This window comes from Nicotiana attenuata, unplaced genomic scaffold (genome assembly GCF_001879085.1).
Source record: "Nicotiana attenuata strain UT unplaced genomic scaffold, NIATTr2, whole genome shotgun sequence".
Lineage (NCBI taxonomy): Eukaryota > Viridiplantae > Streptophyta > Magnoliopsida > Solanales > Solanaceae > Nicotiana > Nicotiana attenuata.
In genome coordinates this window covers 288,176-304,353 of record NW_017670492.1, presented here as the reverse complement: position 1 = coordinate 304,353, position 16,178 = coordinate 288,176, and the positions used below count along the sequence as shown (strand labels likewise).

General features: G+C 37.0%; 1 protein-coding gene across 1 annotated transcript; it reads right to left on the bottom strand.

Annotated features, from left to right (window-relative positions):
- Window positions 1-3,915: 3,915 nt before the first annotated feature.
- On the bottom strand, window positions 3,916-8,181 carry LOC109240188 (probable LRR receptor-like serine/threonine-protein kinase IRK). The gene is made up of 3 exons (XM_019406828.1): window positions 6,558-8,181; window positions 6,164-6,350; window positions 3,916-5,663 (listed from the first exon to the last, which is right to left on the bottom strand). Exons 1-3 carry the CDS (start codon window positions 7,630-7,632, stop codon window positions 4,214-4,216), a joined length of 2,712 nt encoding a protein of 903 aa, XP_019262373.1. The 5' UTR covers window positions 7,633-8,181; the 3' UTR covers window positions 3,916-4,213.
- Between the last annotated feature and the right edge of the window lie 7,997 nt (window positions 8,182-16,178).

The window sequence follows — 16,178 nt, the reverse complement described above, 5'->3', positions numbered from 1 at the left end:
AATAGCATGGACCCGAAGTATTATTCTTGAATGTTGTCCAGTAGACGTTTAGAGTGTTAAAAAACTCATACATGGCCAAGTGCCCTTAGCTGCATGGTTCATCAATTCTTTCAAGCCCTACTATGGACTTAACATACTATAAATACTTTGGCTTTCTTCAAGATACATATTTGTGTATTTGTATTAGGATAAAGTTTTTACATTAGCACATACTGTCTACATCATACTTTTTGGGATGTAATTCTTTATTAGACCTACATGAATGCAAGATGTCTTATGCACCGAACTGCCTTTTTAGAGTTAAAGTTTAGCCTTAGGAGGGTAGGTTCTTGGAGGAAGAGCCATGGGTATAGCTAGCTTTCTAGAAGGCATAAGAAAAAATTGAAGATTCTGTAATTAAGAACACTAGATAATGGAAATCCCACATATTACTATTATTAGACTCTAAATTTAAGGGTAAGCATGTGCTTGTTAATGAATAATAACACCAACCAACAGATTAGGTTTTTCTTGGGCCCAACACCATTCATGAGACCTATGCATTCCAGTCTCCAGATATGCAATTCAAGACAACTCATTTTAGTTAGGCCAAATACATATACAACCCATTTAATTTGGTACCATTTTTCATTTTGGCATTCTATTTCTATTTTGTTCCATTTTGGTCCTTCTGCTCTATTTTTTATGTTCCATTTTGGCACTCCAACTTTATTTTTTATGTTCCACTTTAACACAAAAGCTGAAACCAGTGCAAAAAATATAGCGCGTGTGTATACACAAATCTGAGGTGTAATAAATATCCAATTAAATGTTGCCACCTAGTTTTTTCATCCATGTCAAACGGGTCAATACTAAAATGCCTGAACCCGACCGTATTTTTTCATCCACTTTTGCCCCATCTTCATTCTCAAAGTTCGAAAGGTTTCATCTGCCGACTTTATACCTGGCCATCCAGAAAATTTCAAACTTTTGCAATTTTATTGTTCGTTTATTTATTCTGATTATTTTTTTGTGGGTTTATTTAATCTAAGCTTGAAGTTTGAAGTGAATCCATGTCTCAAAGAAAATTATTTTTTCATAATGGAATGGATATTTATTCTTGTGGATTTCAAGTTGAACTGAAAGTATCATGGACACCAAGATATCCAGGTCGGTGCTTTTATGGGTGTAAATTTGACAAAGTAAGTGAACCATTTTCGAATTTCATTTTCAGTGTTTTCATTTTCTTGTGTATATAAGAAGCGGACTTAATTTTACTCAAATACGGCCGAGTTCAGGTATTTTAGTATTGACCCATTTGACATGGATGAAAAAACTAGGTGGCAACATTTAACTAGATATTTATTACACCTCATATTTGTGTATGCACACGTTTTTGCACTGTTTTAGCTTTTTTGTTAAAGTGGAACATAAAAAATAGAGTTGGAGGGCCAAAATGGAACATTAAAATAGAGTTGGAGGGCCAAAATGAAACAAGGTAGAGATAAAGTGCAAAATGAAAAATGGTGCCAAGTTGAATAGGATGTATATGTATTTGGCCTTTTAGTTATCTAAACCACATGGCTTTATACTTTAGCGAGACCAACATTAGAGACTTAGCTAGCGTTCGAACATAAATTTGATTGAAACTTGAAATAAGAGTTTTTAAAGTTATGTTGAAAGATAATTTTGAAAGTTGAAGTTTGTATTTGGACATGCATTTTATTTGAAAAAAAAATTGAAATTATGTGAGTGAAAAAAATTTTTATCCAAAAATTGCCCTAAACCAATTTTTGTGAACTTAAATTTATTTTTTTTAAAACTGATCATATTCATGAACAAACAATATTTTCAAAATAATTTTGAAAAAAACGTTACCAATATTTATGGCCAAATGGGAGCTTAACTAGTATTAACAACCATTATCTTCTGCTTTTCCTCTTTCTATTTCTTATTGTAGAAACGAAAATAATGATACTCGTAGTTTCATTATTTGAAGAGTATTGGACATGTTACCATTTTCTATCAACTTAGAGTTTTTTTATGAATATTATTTTATCTAATAGGTGTGCAGAGCTGAAGAAGTCCAAAACCTACAACTTTTTTAATGAAAATTAATGATGTTTCTCATTTTTATAGAGCATTGTCCGAAGATAAAGACACACAAACCAGTGTTAGGTCCTCCTTTTTATTTGATAAAAAAAGTAAGATCTATATCTTCAAGCAGAGATACTTCTAACCAGTAAAAACATGAAGAAGAAGAAGAAAAAACATAATGAGTTTCAGCAGCTGAAAGACGACTAAATACTAAAAACCAAAATTTGCAAATAATATAGTTAGTACCAGAATCTAAAGACAGATCACTGTTTCTTCAGCAGCATCATATTCCCAATTAATTTATTTCCCTACTCAGAACCATTTTCTCTGTTTCATTAATTAAATTAAATATTGAGCTTTTCCTTTTCACTTTTGCTTTTGTCTGAACTCTGTTTAATATATTCTAATAATCACTACTTAGTTGGATTGCTTGCTTTGAAATGGGAGCTAAGAATCTTTGAGGCCCTCAGACTATCTACTCACTTTTTGACTTGGCCAATGTATTTTTCTGACACTGTCATGTTTGGTAAAGTAACTCAGAAATTAGAACATCTGACTATCCTCTGTAGTAAATTCTTTCTCCTTAAGTGGAGTAAAACTATTTATCTTAAGAGGCAGATAAGGACTACTTCCCCCATCCCTGATTGGAGGCAGTTCTAAAAATGTCAATTTTACTTAAATCAACAATAGTGAAAAAAGTAAAACTCTATGATAAAAAAAATATCACATTAAAGTTTAGCCATAATAAATAAATTTTAATATTTAAAAGTTACTCTTTTTTTTCTTCAGCCGAGGGTCAACCAGTACTGAATTTGTTGTTGTTGTGAAAGGGAATTTTTACATACTTATACACTATTGGAAACTTTATTACTCTCTCTACTCAAGTTTCACTTTAATTACCTCCTATGTACAAGATTACACCAATTATGTACATTTTTAAGATTTAAGGATAATTAATCAATTCCTACAATCACTATGCAAATCCCACGTTTCTCTCTCCGTATCCCACTCAACCCACGTTTCTCTCTCCACATCCCCTTCCCCCACGTATCTTGCACAAGAGAGCAGCAATTCCACCATTGACAACCATTAAAAAGCTCTGAAGCTTTGAATTTAAATTTGGGTTTTCAGAAAATATTATTTGTTTGAATTGGGTGTTGTTGCAAAGAATTGGGATTCTCTTTACGTCTCTCTCTGTCTCTCAATCCCTAATTTCAGTAATGTAAATCTAAGTAAAAGAGAGCATCAATTCCACCATTAACAGCCATTAAAAAGCTTTGAAGCTTTGAATTCGAATTTGGGTTTGTAAAAAACCATTATTTGTTTGGATTTGGGTGTTGTTGCAAACAATTGAGAATATGGTTTGGAATTTATATCTCAATTTTGAGGGTGTTTTGGTGAAGATTAGACTTGATTTTGGCTGAATTTCAGATTGAAACTCGAAGAAGAAGAAGACATGACATACATTATACTGCAGAACTTGTAGTAAAGTTGTAGAAAAATTGTATTATGTTGTTTCTATATGTGGATTTGGGAGCCTTTTAAGGTGGATATTTGTAAACAAAACTTGTTTATGCTGGGTAATTAGCTAAACATGGACATTAAGGGTAATAAAGTTTCAAATAGTGTATAAGAATTGAAAAAAAATCCCTTGTGAAATACAATTTGATTGGGGACGAAGTTAAAAAATAAAAGATATTCCATCTTATATTACGTTGTACTGTTGTTGCTATGAGAAGTCATATTCCATACAGACAAACATGCACCAAAGGTAACATTTTGGCTGAAACTGCAGTTAGTGGCAGATCCACTTTCAAAATTTGAATAAACAGGAACATATTGCACGAGTCAAATGTTAAGGAATAAGATAAATTTGGATAATAACCATAAGATTCCAATACTGGAACCCGGTGAAAAGGAATCCGGCAACCATGGTAGCATAGACAAGCAATTACAAAAGTTGTAACTCAAAGGACTAAAGAAAGATGAACAGAAGGATTCTATAACAAATAGAGCTAAAAATTTCTCAAACAGCAAATTCCAACTTCGCTGAATAAATCAACCGGATTCTTCTTCGCCAGGATAACACATTGATAAATCATTTCTTACAATCTCCTATTTGTCTAGTGAACAATCATCAGACAAGTTCATCCTGGCCTTCTGAAGGACATCGGATCAGTTCCAATATGTTAACCACTTCTGCCATATCAGGCCGGTTAGATGGAACTTGTGATGTGCAGATTAATCCTAACTTCATGACAGGAATCACCTCATCTGCTGGAAATTTGCCCTGTAGCCTTGTATCTATACAATCTTTTACCCTGCCTTCTTCTAACGCTCCTCGTACCATGTCACACAATACTACCACATCGTCCTCCATATATTCAACTGGCCGCTTTCCGGTGACTACCTCCAGAATAAGAACTCCAAATCCATACACGTCACACTTCTCGGTTATCTTCACAGTTTTGCATGCGAATTCAGGTGCCATGTAACCAAGTGTACTCTGGATTTTGCTACTCAAAACATATCGATCTAGCATTGGTAACAATCTTGCTAAGCCATAATCTGCAACTTTAGGTTCACCTGAGCCATCAATAAGGATATTGCTGGACTTTAGGTTGTAGTGGATTATGTTCATTTGGTGCAAGTGAGCCAAGCTTTTTGCTGTCCCGAGAATGATGCTGAACCGCTCATTCCATGTGAGTAAACTCCCGCCAGATCCTTCATGGAGATGCTTAAACAAATTGCCACCGCCCACAAATTCATATATAAGTAACTGTAAGGATGGTGTCCAATAATAACCCTCAAGGGTGACAAGATTGTGGTGACGGACTTTTCCCAATTTCCTAACTTCCCTCTCAAAGTCTTCCTGAGATTTAACAAGACTGGAGACCGTAAGCTTCTTAATGGCCACAGAATGCCCATCTCCAAGGACGGTGTGGTACACTGCTCCAAAACCACCTCGCCCGAGTTCACAATCCTTGTTAAGCAGAGCATGTGCCCCTGTGCTGAAGTCAGGATCACCTGAAAACATGACAAGCTTACCGGAATTTGCATCCGTAGATGGAGAACGGCTAAAATCATCTCCACCAGAAAACGTAAGGGCTGCAGCAGCAGAGTGCGATGTTGTGGACCGGACACGAATATTGAGCACGGTAATGGCAATCACGCCAACGAAAATAACAGCAGCTGCACCAATGGCAATGAGGGCAGAGATGCTTAGGATTTTCTTCTCATGGTGAAAACTCTGAGGGACAGTGCTGGGAGTAGAATCAGTGGAGTTGGGATTAAGAACAATTGGCTTGGGCATGACGGTAGAGCAAGACCTATTGACAGCAGCCCCACATAGAGATGGGTTTGCTGACACAGAATAAGGAGAAATAGTATTAAAAAAACCATTAGAAGGTAGTTCTCCCTGTAGCTGGTTGTGTGAAATGTTGAATGACAAGAGATGGCCAAGATTTCCAAGCTGCTTTGGTAAGGTTCCGGTTAATTTGTTAAAGGACAAGTCAACATTTTGAAGGTAGGTCAGGTTAGCAAGAGCTGCAGGTACAGGACCAGTTAGACTGTTATGTGATAGAGACCTGCCAATTTGGTTGAAACAAAACATTAACCAAGTGTAGCAAAAAGTTCATATTAAGGGAACATCCCTCGCAATACAAGCAACTAATATAAATTGCGGATCATAAAACCAATGAGAGCCGGGCAATATGATATTGTTGTTACTTTCATGCTTTTACTGACCTCAAAACATATTTGATGCACTCAAGCACATTCTACTAAATGTTATGCACCTAGCATTTAAAACAGAAGCCGGTAATATTTAATTTCATAGCAAGCTAACTCTACATGATCACTTATTTTTTCAACACTCAACATGATTACTAGAGCAAACAAATTTCAGCATCACATTGACTAAGAATACCAAGTATGGATTTGTGTTGGGTCTTGCCTCTACAGATTAACACAATAGTTCTGAATGCTAAAAACAATGCAAACACAAAGTTTTAAGGAACCTCAAGCAGAGAAAGATGATATCAAAAACGGCGAATTAATTTAAGAGTAAAGAGGATCAACAACTTACAAGGACACAAGTGAAGAACAACTGCCAATTGAACTAGGAATTTGTCCTGTAAAGGCGTTTTTCTCCAGTCTAAGTTCCCTGAGAGATGTGACTCCTCCAATTTCCGCAGGGACAGTACCATATAAGCCATTCTCACTCAAGTCAAGAGTATCCAACATCAATTGTCCAACAGTCTTAGGAATGGTGCCTGCAAGTGAATTTATAGACAAATTCAAGGACTGAAACTACTAAACTAACCAAAAGCTAATGAAATTTCACCATATAACTCATTGGTAGACATATTTTTACGAGTGATGAAACAAAAGCATTACTTATATCGCCAAATAAATTATTCGCAAAAAACGTAACTGCTGTGATGTAATCCTGAATTTAAAAGCCCAGGAAGGAAAATTACCCGTCAAATTGTTATGACTAACATCCAATATCAGAAGGTTAACACAACTGCTAATGGACTCCGGTAAGCTTCCAGAAATCACATTCTGTGACACGTTTAGTACTTTCAGCGACTCAAGTTTTTCTACTGAAGTTGGTATGTTAGCAGAGAAGCTGTTCTCAGAAAAATCAAGAATCTCAAGACTTTTCATTTCTCCAATCCATTCTGGTATCACGCCACTAAAAGCATTACGTCTCAAAACGACTTCCTTACACAAGCTAAGCTTCTGCATTGTGCTTGGGAGCTCTCCAGAGAAAGAATTTCCACTCAAATCAATTGACCTCAAAAGCCAACAACCTCCAATTACATCTGGAATTTCACCCTTGAAATGATTTCCCCCCAAGTTTATTGCTCTCAAATTACTCAAACCTTCAATGCCAGCTGGAATTTCACCGTCCAACAAATTATTCGACAGATCAAGAGACCTTAGTCCATTCAAAGACCAAATTCCAGAAGGCACCAGCCCCGAAAACTGATTTGACGATAAATTAAGTGACGCAAGCGTCGCACAAGACCTCAAACTCTCTGGTATTTCACCTGAAAATTTGTTCTTGGCTAGAGAAATTGATTTCAACGGCCCGCATTTTTCAAAATAATCACCAGGAATGGGACCAGATAAGCTGTTCTCACTCAAATCAAGAATCTTGAGATTTGCAAGCTGAGAAAGACTAAAAATACTAATGCTTCCAGTAAGATTGTTGTTTGCTAACGAAAGCTTGTGAAGAAACTGCAAGCGTAAAAGGCCTCTGCTTATCCTCCCTGAAAGTCCAAACCCGTCAAGAACAACATCAGAAACCCTGTTGGATCTTGGGTTGCAATTTATTCCGTTCCAGTTACAAGGACTATCATCCTCTTCATTCCAAGATTTCAGTTTTCCATCTGGATCTTGAACGTCCGATTTGAACACAATTAGTCCCAGTACATCATCATTCATAGATGGGTTCAATGCTCTCACAGAAATAGCAGCTAAAAGACAAAAAATTACGATAACAAACAGCTTTCTCATTTTCAATCTACGTACTGCTAATATTGCCATTAGCAAGATTCTAAGGTATAGAGACCAAGTACGAGGTCAGCTTAAAAAAATGTTGTAGGAAAATAAAGAAGCTGCCTCGGCGTCCCTACAACGTGTGGTTTGCTAAGCAAAACAAACTTCCAAAACAGGAGCTGAAATGACCCGTCAAGACTAAAGATGAAACCTTTGGGTCCAGCGGCTAAAAATGCAATCCAAACAGTTCCTAAAAGTAAGACCCAAAACCCTAAAATTCTACGAATCTGCTAAAAGAGTAAACTTTAAGGAACCAAAAAACCAGAAAAGATAGGGCGAAAAAAAGTCCAATGAGAGCTAAAAACTTGGCTAAAATAGGAAGGAACTCAAAGCAGTTAGACCTTAACAGCAGAAAAATGTGAGTTGAGAATTTGCCGGGAAAGAAACCACCGGCGGCGGAAAAGTGTGCTCTGACCTTAAAAGAATTTAACAGAAAAGCCGCCGGAGGGATAATGAGATTTTCCGGCGACGGCGAGTCAGTAAAGTATTTAAGACTCTCTCTCTCTTTACTGTCTGAGTGGGATACAGAGAGTCTTTATTAACGGGAAAAAGAAGAACAGGGAGGGATGTGTCTTTACTATATTCGACACGTGGCATTATATAGTAGGTTATTCCAGTCTGATGTGGATTTCCACGTAGTCTTTGTCAGGAGAGACTAACCAGTAGTAATGCTTGAAATTTTAGAAAGCGTTTATTAAAAAATAAAACACGGCAAAAATTAATAAGGTGGCCCACCTTAATTAACTAAAGGAATTCACTAAAATTGAAGTAATAAATAAAGTGGGTAATTTAATTGCAGCACCCCACCACCCACTGGTCACTGCGAAGGGAAGAAGCAATAAACACTTGTTTTTATTTATTTATTATTATTATTTTGAAGTAAATCCATTTTGTTCAATATAATTATGATGCACGTAAAAATTGTGCGCAATGAAATTTTGTAAAGTCAAAGAAATGAATGTGCTTGATGTAAAATTGTTCTAGAGTCATCTCATGCAATACCTCCTCATTTATACACAACAAATGTACTCACTACACTATTGGAACTTTACGGTTTTATAACATTTTCTCCACTTATTATACAAAGAAAAAATCGAATTGGATGACATATATGTCATATTTTCACAATAGAAACATTAATGATAATAAGAAGAAAGAGAAGTAGAGATGTCGAGATATTGCTTAATGGAGGAGAAAATATGCACGCACATGATGTTTATACCAAATTAGTGGAGTTAGTCGGGGGAAGGGAATATTGTAAAAAAAACAGTGTCAGTGTGCAAATAATGTGAACATAAAATGTTCTAAATAAATATAAGTTGTTGAATTTTTCTAACGTAAAAGAAAAAAAAATATTAAAATAATAATAAATGGGGTTCAAAAGTTGATTTAAGTCATAAATCCAAATTTCAATTATGTCTATCTAGTATTTTTTTTCTTTCAAATATAACTTTTTAACACCGTCACTAACATACATGGAACAAATATTGTGCAAAAAGTGGACATTTAGGACCGTTTGTCCATGAAATATTACAAGTTTTTGAAGAAAAAAAATCGAAAATGAGGTTTTCAGACAATCACTTTTTCGAAATAAAAAAAAAATTCTCACTCGCTCACAAAACTGCAACATTTTTTCCACTAAATTATATGTCCAAACATAATAGTATTATTTTCTAACTAAACTCCAAACATTATTTTTTTCAAAAATTACTATTTTTATGTCCAGCGCCTGCTTAAGGTGAAAGTGAAAGGAGGAAAGGTAGTTGGAGAAGAGAGAAGGGAGAAGGTGAGTGTAATAAAGAGTAGTAGTAAATGTGTAACATCCGGTTGGTACGCCTCAGATTTTGCAGGACACTCTCCTCTATTTATCGCTTCCTTCAATTCCACTGAAAGCTTGCTCCAACCATAAAGATGACCCCTCTGCCACCCTATTCAACACGCTAACATATTTTAAGAAACGTTATAATCTCCATATCCATAAATAGTGTACTTTATTTATTTGCCAATTATAATATTTTTCACATTGTATACAAGCATGCAAAAGATTTTTTATTTTATTCTTTATAACGTTGGTATTTTGATGCAGTTACCCATCCTTTCGAGAGGTCTTTCTTCAATCTCTACTATTTTACCGCTCAAGATTAATGTTTAATCCTGAAGATGCTCCAGAAACATTTCGATTGTTCATTCATAAAAGAACTGTTGTACGCCCTGGATACTCTTTTTTTTTTTTTGGTGACATTGGTGCCCAAGTTGTACCATATTACTGTAACGACCCGATCGGTCGTTTTGAGCTATAGCGCGTCTTTCAGCAGTTTGAGGTCATGAACAACTTCACTTCAGGTATTATGACTTGTACGCATGGTCGGAATTGAATTTCGGGAAGTTCGGAGTTGATTTGAAAAGAGAATTCTCATTTCGGAAGCTTTAAGTTGAAAGAATTGACTAAGATTGGATTTTTGAGTAAACGACCTCGGAATCGGGATTCGAAGGTTCTAACAGGTTCGTATGATGATTTCGGACTTGGGTGTATGTCCGGATCGGGTTTTGGAAGACCCGGGAACGTTTCATCACTTATTGTGAAAGTTAGCATTTTTGGAAGAATTTCATGAGTTTGGGTTGAAGTACATTTCAGTGTTATCAATGTCCGTTTGGGATTCCGAGTCTGGGAATAGATCCATATGGTAATTCTGGTGTTGGGAGCGCGATCGGAAGTGAATTTGGAGGTCCGTGGGCCATTTTGGAGTCATTTGGCTAAAGATAGAAATTTGAAGGTTTTTGAGGAGTTTGAGCGGAAGTGGACTTTTTGATATCGGGGTCAGAATCCAATTCCGAAAGTTGGAGTACGTCCATAATGTCGAATGTGACTTGTGTGCAAAATTTGATGTCAATCGGACGTGGTTTGATAGGTTTCGGCATCGAATGTAAAAATTGGAATTTCTTAGTTTCATTAGACTCGAATTGGGGTGTGATTCGTGTTTTTCGCGTTGTTTGATGTGACTTGAGGCCTCGACTAAGTCCGTGATACATTTTGAGACTTGTTGGTATGTTCGAACGGGGACCCGAGGGGCTCGGGTGAGCATAAGCATGTAATGATCCAAAAGTCCATTTTTAGTTCTAGAGATCGAAATTTGATTTCGAAACTTCCGGAATTTCGATAATGAATTATAGGAGTGATCTGGAAAATTTGGTCTAATCTCATCAAGTCGCGATTGGGTTTTTGACACGAATCCTGAGTTAATTATTTAACGAGCGAAATGGGTATCGCACTAAGCAAATGAGCTCCAAATTGAGTTTTGATTGAAGGACTATGTTCGTATTATTATTTGTGACTCATAGGAACAAGAATCATCGAATTCCGAGTTCGTATAATAGAGTTAGAGCCTTTTTAGTGAAATTAAAGGCTGCTGGTGCATCAGATCTGGTGTGCACCTTTAGCGACCAGATTGGACCACTTTTAGCGACCAAAAATGGCTTTCAGCGACTAGAATCGGGTTTATTAATGCTGTTCTGTTTTTTTTAGCTCATTTTGACATTTTTTTTGGGTGAAAGAACACGGCTTGGGGCTATTTTTGAGCAAGAAATCATGGAAAATCTTGAGGTAAGCCACTTGTGATCATTTTTACTCCATAATATTGAATTTTCATCGAATAATCCGACTAGATTACATATTTTTGAGGTGTAAATTGGGGATTTGGACCTAGGGATTTGAAAATAAGATTTGAAGATTTGGAGGCCGAATTGTTATCGAAATTTAGTAATTTTGGTATGGCTGGACTCGTGGTTGAATGGGTTGTCGGATTTTGTGAGTTTCATCGGATTCCAAAGCGTGGGCATGGGGCCGGGTTTGAGCCAAATTCGGGATTGTTGGTCTAATTTGATAATTTTCATAGGGAATTCATTCATTTAGCATATATTGATGATAATATACTGATTTTGGTTAGATTCGGAGCATTTGGAGGCCGAGTCGAGCAGCGAGGGCATTACGGAGTAGAATTTCATCCGGATTGAGGTATGTAATGATTGTAAATGTCGTCCTGAGGGTATGAAACCCCGGATTTCATATCGTTATGCTACTTTGAGGTGACGCACACGTTAGACGACGAGCATGGGGTCCTGCACCGTTGGGGATTGTGACTTGGTCCATCCCGTACGACTATTAAGTCGCGTATTTGATTGAAAACTATTTGATATCATTGTATCTTGGAAAGTATTACTATATTTTGGGCGGAATGCCATATTTGGGCCTAGTGCCAACTATTTGGACCATTTAGGGGCTTTTACTACTATTCCTCACTGTTTTGACTTAATATGTGTACTCAGTCATGCTGTATTTTACTGATTTCATAACTCAGCCGTATTTACTCCGTTTTGATACTTTAAATGATATTTTGGGCTGAACACCTGTTTTTACTGTTAGCCCGAGTGGCTTGAGAGGTTTTCTGACTGAGTCAGGCCGATGGCCTGTGTTGTGAGGATATTATGGGGGCGGGCTGCACGCCGCATCAAGTTGTTACTGATTCATGATATATGTGAGGCCGAGGGCCTAACTGATTTATGCCACGAGGTGGCTTGTGATTATGTGAGGCTGAAGGCCTAATTGATTATGCCATGAGATGGCTTGTTATAGCGCTTGGGCTGTAGGAGCCCCTCCAGGAGTCTACACACCCCCAGTGAGCGCAGGCATGTGATAGCACGTGAGTTGTCCGTGCAGATTGTAGCGCTTGGGCTGTAGGAGTTCCTCCGGTGTCTATATACCCCCAGTGAGTGCGGGTACCTAGTGTGAGTGATGTGATGTAGCCCGAGGTACTGTTCTTAATCCATGTTTTATGCGAGGGGCGATTCCTAATCCATGTTTTGCCCGAGGGGCGGTTCTTGATTCATGTTATGCCCGAGGGGCTGATTACGAGTGATTGCGAGGTAGCCCGAGGGGCTGGTTCTGTTGATATTTTGCCCGAGGGCGGTTTATGGTACATGTTTTTGCCCGAGGGACTGTTACGTTTCTATCATTTTTACTCACCATTTTATCACTCGTTTGAAACTATTGAAAGTTGTTTTAAAAGGTTTAACTGAAACTGAGCTTGATTTACGAAGTAAATGATTTATGTACTATTTTGGAAATGTACTGCATTTGATGTAGTGTTATGACGTGGTTTATGTGTTTTCTTACTGCTTAGCTTTCATTTACTTTTATTACTTACTGAGTTGGCGTACTCACATTACTCCCTGCACTTTGTGTGCAGATTCAGGTATTTTTGAACCCGGTAGGGGGTGTTGATTGCTCAGTGGCAGAGTCATCGGAGTTAGCAAGGTAGCTGCCCGACGTTCGCAGCCGTGCTCTTCTCCCTCTTGTCTTCCTTAGACTATTTTTAGTATATTTTCAGACTCTTCGTTGTATTCAGACCTTAGTAGATGCTCGTGACTTGTGACATCCCGATGTCGGGCTTGTGTATTTATTCCGCGCTGGTTATTTAGACTTATACAATGAGATTTCTTATTACCTAATGGCTTAAAATGACTTTTATAGAATAATGATTTGATTTGGGAATCGTGTCGGCTGGCCTAGTTTTATGATAGGCGCCATCACGACTGGGCCGGTTTTAGGGTCGTGACAATCTAGTGCTTGAAAAGCAGTAGCACTTAGTAAGAAAGAATTATAGTCCTTATGAATATTAAGGGATTATGATTGTTCAGTAGTAAATAAATTTTTGTAGTAGGTTCTAATTTGATGTTGTATCTCAGCTTGGTCAAAAGTCCAATTGCCAATGGAATCTTTTAGAGAGGTTATTCTCCTTCGTCTATGAAGTGTTGACATATGAAAAAAATTTGTGTTAGCGTCACCCTCGTTTAGCCAAGATAATCTAGATTTTAATTTCCAAAAATCTTCTTCCAATCGAAAATGTTACTAAAATCGTTTGTCAGTTGAGTTTCAAGATTTTGGAGAAATATACTAGTTGGATAATGAATAGAAGATTGAATTCCTGCTAATCTAGCTAGGATTTGCCTTTTGCAATGAAAAATATTTCCAAAAGTATGCTGATTCCATTGGGAGGCAGCTTCTTGGAATTTGTTAGTAGTTTCCATTAGGGAAGAATTGTTAGCCCAAATTTGATGCACTAAATGGTGGAATTCGGGGTGTGAAACCCATATGATTTCAAATCTAAAAATCTTATTAAGAATAGGGCGCCTGGCCTCTAATATGATTAATAGAGGACAGTGATCCGAATACGTTCGAGGAAGGTGTTGTACTGTTGCTTCTGGGTATAAGGTTAACCAATCATAATCAGCCAAAAAACGATCACGTCGTTCTAGAATGGTGTTACTATATGTACGTTTATTAGTCCATGTAAAGCGATTGCCTTTAAAGCCCAAATCAATTAAATTATAATAGTTAATGCAATTAGCAAATCTGTCAGCTCTGTTATTTATTAGCCAAGGAATAGAAACAGTGTCATGCAAGTGCATCAAACTATGCCAAAGATTATTACGTATTTGATAAGAGTTGCTAGCATAAATTGCGGATAGTAACCATTTAGGTTTAGTGGGACATACATCGACAAGACAGTGTATCTCTTGCTCAGACATCCTAAGCACTTCCACTGTAATTAAAGCCTCATCCAAAAGACAACCAAACCGAATGAGTTCATTAGCAGGCACCTATGTCATGTTAGTGAAGTTGAAGGCTTCACGAATCCTTTCATGATCCTTAACGTGTGTCTCTAGAAGAATAGCTAGGACTGGCCTATGGTTATCTAGCAATGATCTAAAATGACGCCTAAACTCCGGATTATGAGTACCCCTACATTTCCATACGAAAAAATTCATTATTTTATTAGAGGGGTTGATTGGAACCGACTGCCTTGGAATCAGGGGAGTGACAACATGAGTTGTTGTCTGATCCTTAAGGCCTTTATTTTAGGTAGACTTGATGAATGATAAACTTGAAGACATGCAAGTCTTCAAGTTTAACTTGTATTTAACTTATAAATAGGCTTATATGTTATTCATTTAAGAGGGGTCATGATTCGCTTTGGCACTTTGTGATATGAAGTTGCTAGATAAAAAATTTCAGTGGCCTATTGTGTTGTAAAATTGATGCTTATACTTGTACGAATTCCATCGTGAATGTTTCTATTACGAGTTATCCAAAGGCTTAAGGGTAAGTATGTGAGTTATTGTTGTATGGTAACTTCAGGCCATTGTAATTTATTAAGGGGAGTAGCCATTTTTTAGGTGTATCCAAATGAAGTAGAGCATTAATATGCCTCCCCATTCCCAGATTATGCCAGTAGTGTCTAGCATTTGTACAAGTTAAAAAGATATGATTCAAAGTTTCATCTGCCTCGTGGCAAAATGGATAATTGGCGTCAGCGCCAATATTGAGCTTTTGAAGAAATTGACGCGTTGGCAATCTGTTGTGATTAAGTAACCAAATGAAATGTTTTACTTTAGGATGTATAGGTAGTTTCCATATCCATTGGTATTGACCACTAGTGTTTACACTGCCAGTAGATTTTTTTTCCAAGGCCCTATACACTGAATTAACCGTAAATTTGCCGTTTGGTGTTAGAGCCCAGTAAATACGACCATCTCTTTTATTTTCCAAGGATATGTATGGAGTTAAGATAAGGTGTTTTATGTCTTCAGTTAATTCAAAAGGAATTTGTGCCCAATTCCATCCTTGATAATTGTAAAGGGAAGCAATATTTATGCTTTGATGATTTAATGGTAATGGCCCGTTTACTAGTGAATGGAGTGTCGTCCCAGCTTTGATCCATGGGTCATTCCAAAAATTAACGTATGTTCCCGTACCTATCTTCCATTGTCACCCAAGCTGGCAATATTGCCATGCTTTGATGATATTGCGCCAAGTTGGCGAGTGGTTTGTTATTGTTGACATATTTAGGTACTTATTGATTAATAACTTAGCCTATAGAGTTTGTGGTGATTGGAAGACTCTCCATGCTAGGATGGTAAGTAAAGCATTTTTCTTTTGACGTAGGATCTGAATACCTAATCCTCTTGATGCGCGAGGTGTAGCAATTTTCTTCCATTTTAAGAGATGCATCTTTTTCTTTGTAGTAGTAGAACCCCAAAGAAAATTACGTTGATATTGTTCCATATTTTGTATGATAGTTTGAGGAATGTGGACGTATTGCATGATATGATTAGGTAAAGTATTAAGAGTTGATTTGATTAGTGTAGTACGTCCTGCAATAGTAAGAGAATTTGTTTTCCATCCCGCTAGTCTAGTTTTAAAATTGTCCAACAGGAAAGGGAAGTCACTCTTATTTGGGCGTGATTGGAACATGGGAAACCCTAAATACTTTCCAAAAGAAGTTTCCTCTTTGATTTGGAAAGAATCCATTACGAAGTTTCTCTCACCTGGTGGGCAGTTCTTTGAAAAGAATAATTTTGATTTTGCAAAATTGATTCGTTGTCCAGAATAGTGACTGAAATGATTTATTGCATCTATAATAGCATGGAAACTCGTAGTAGTAACTTTGAAAAAGAGGACGATATCATCCTCAAAG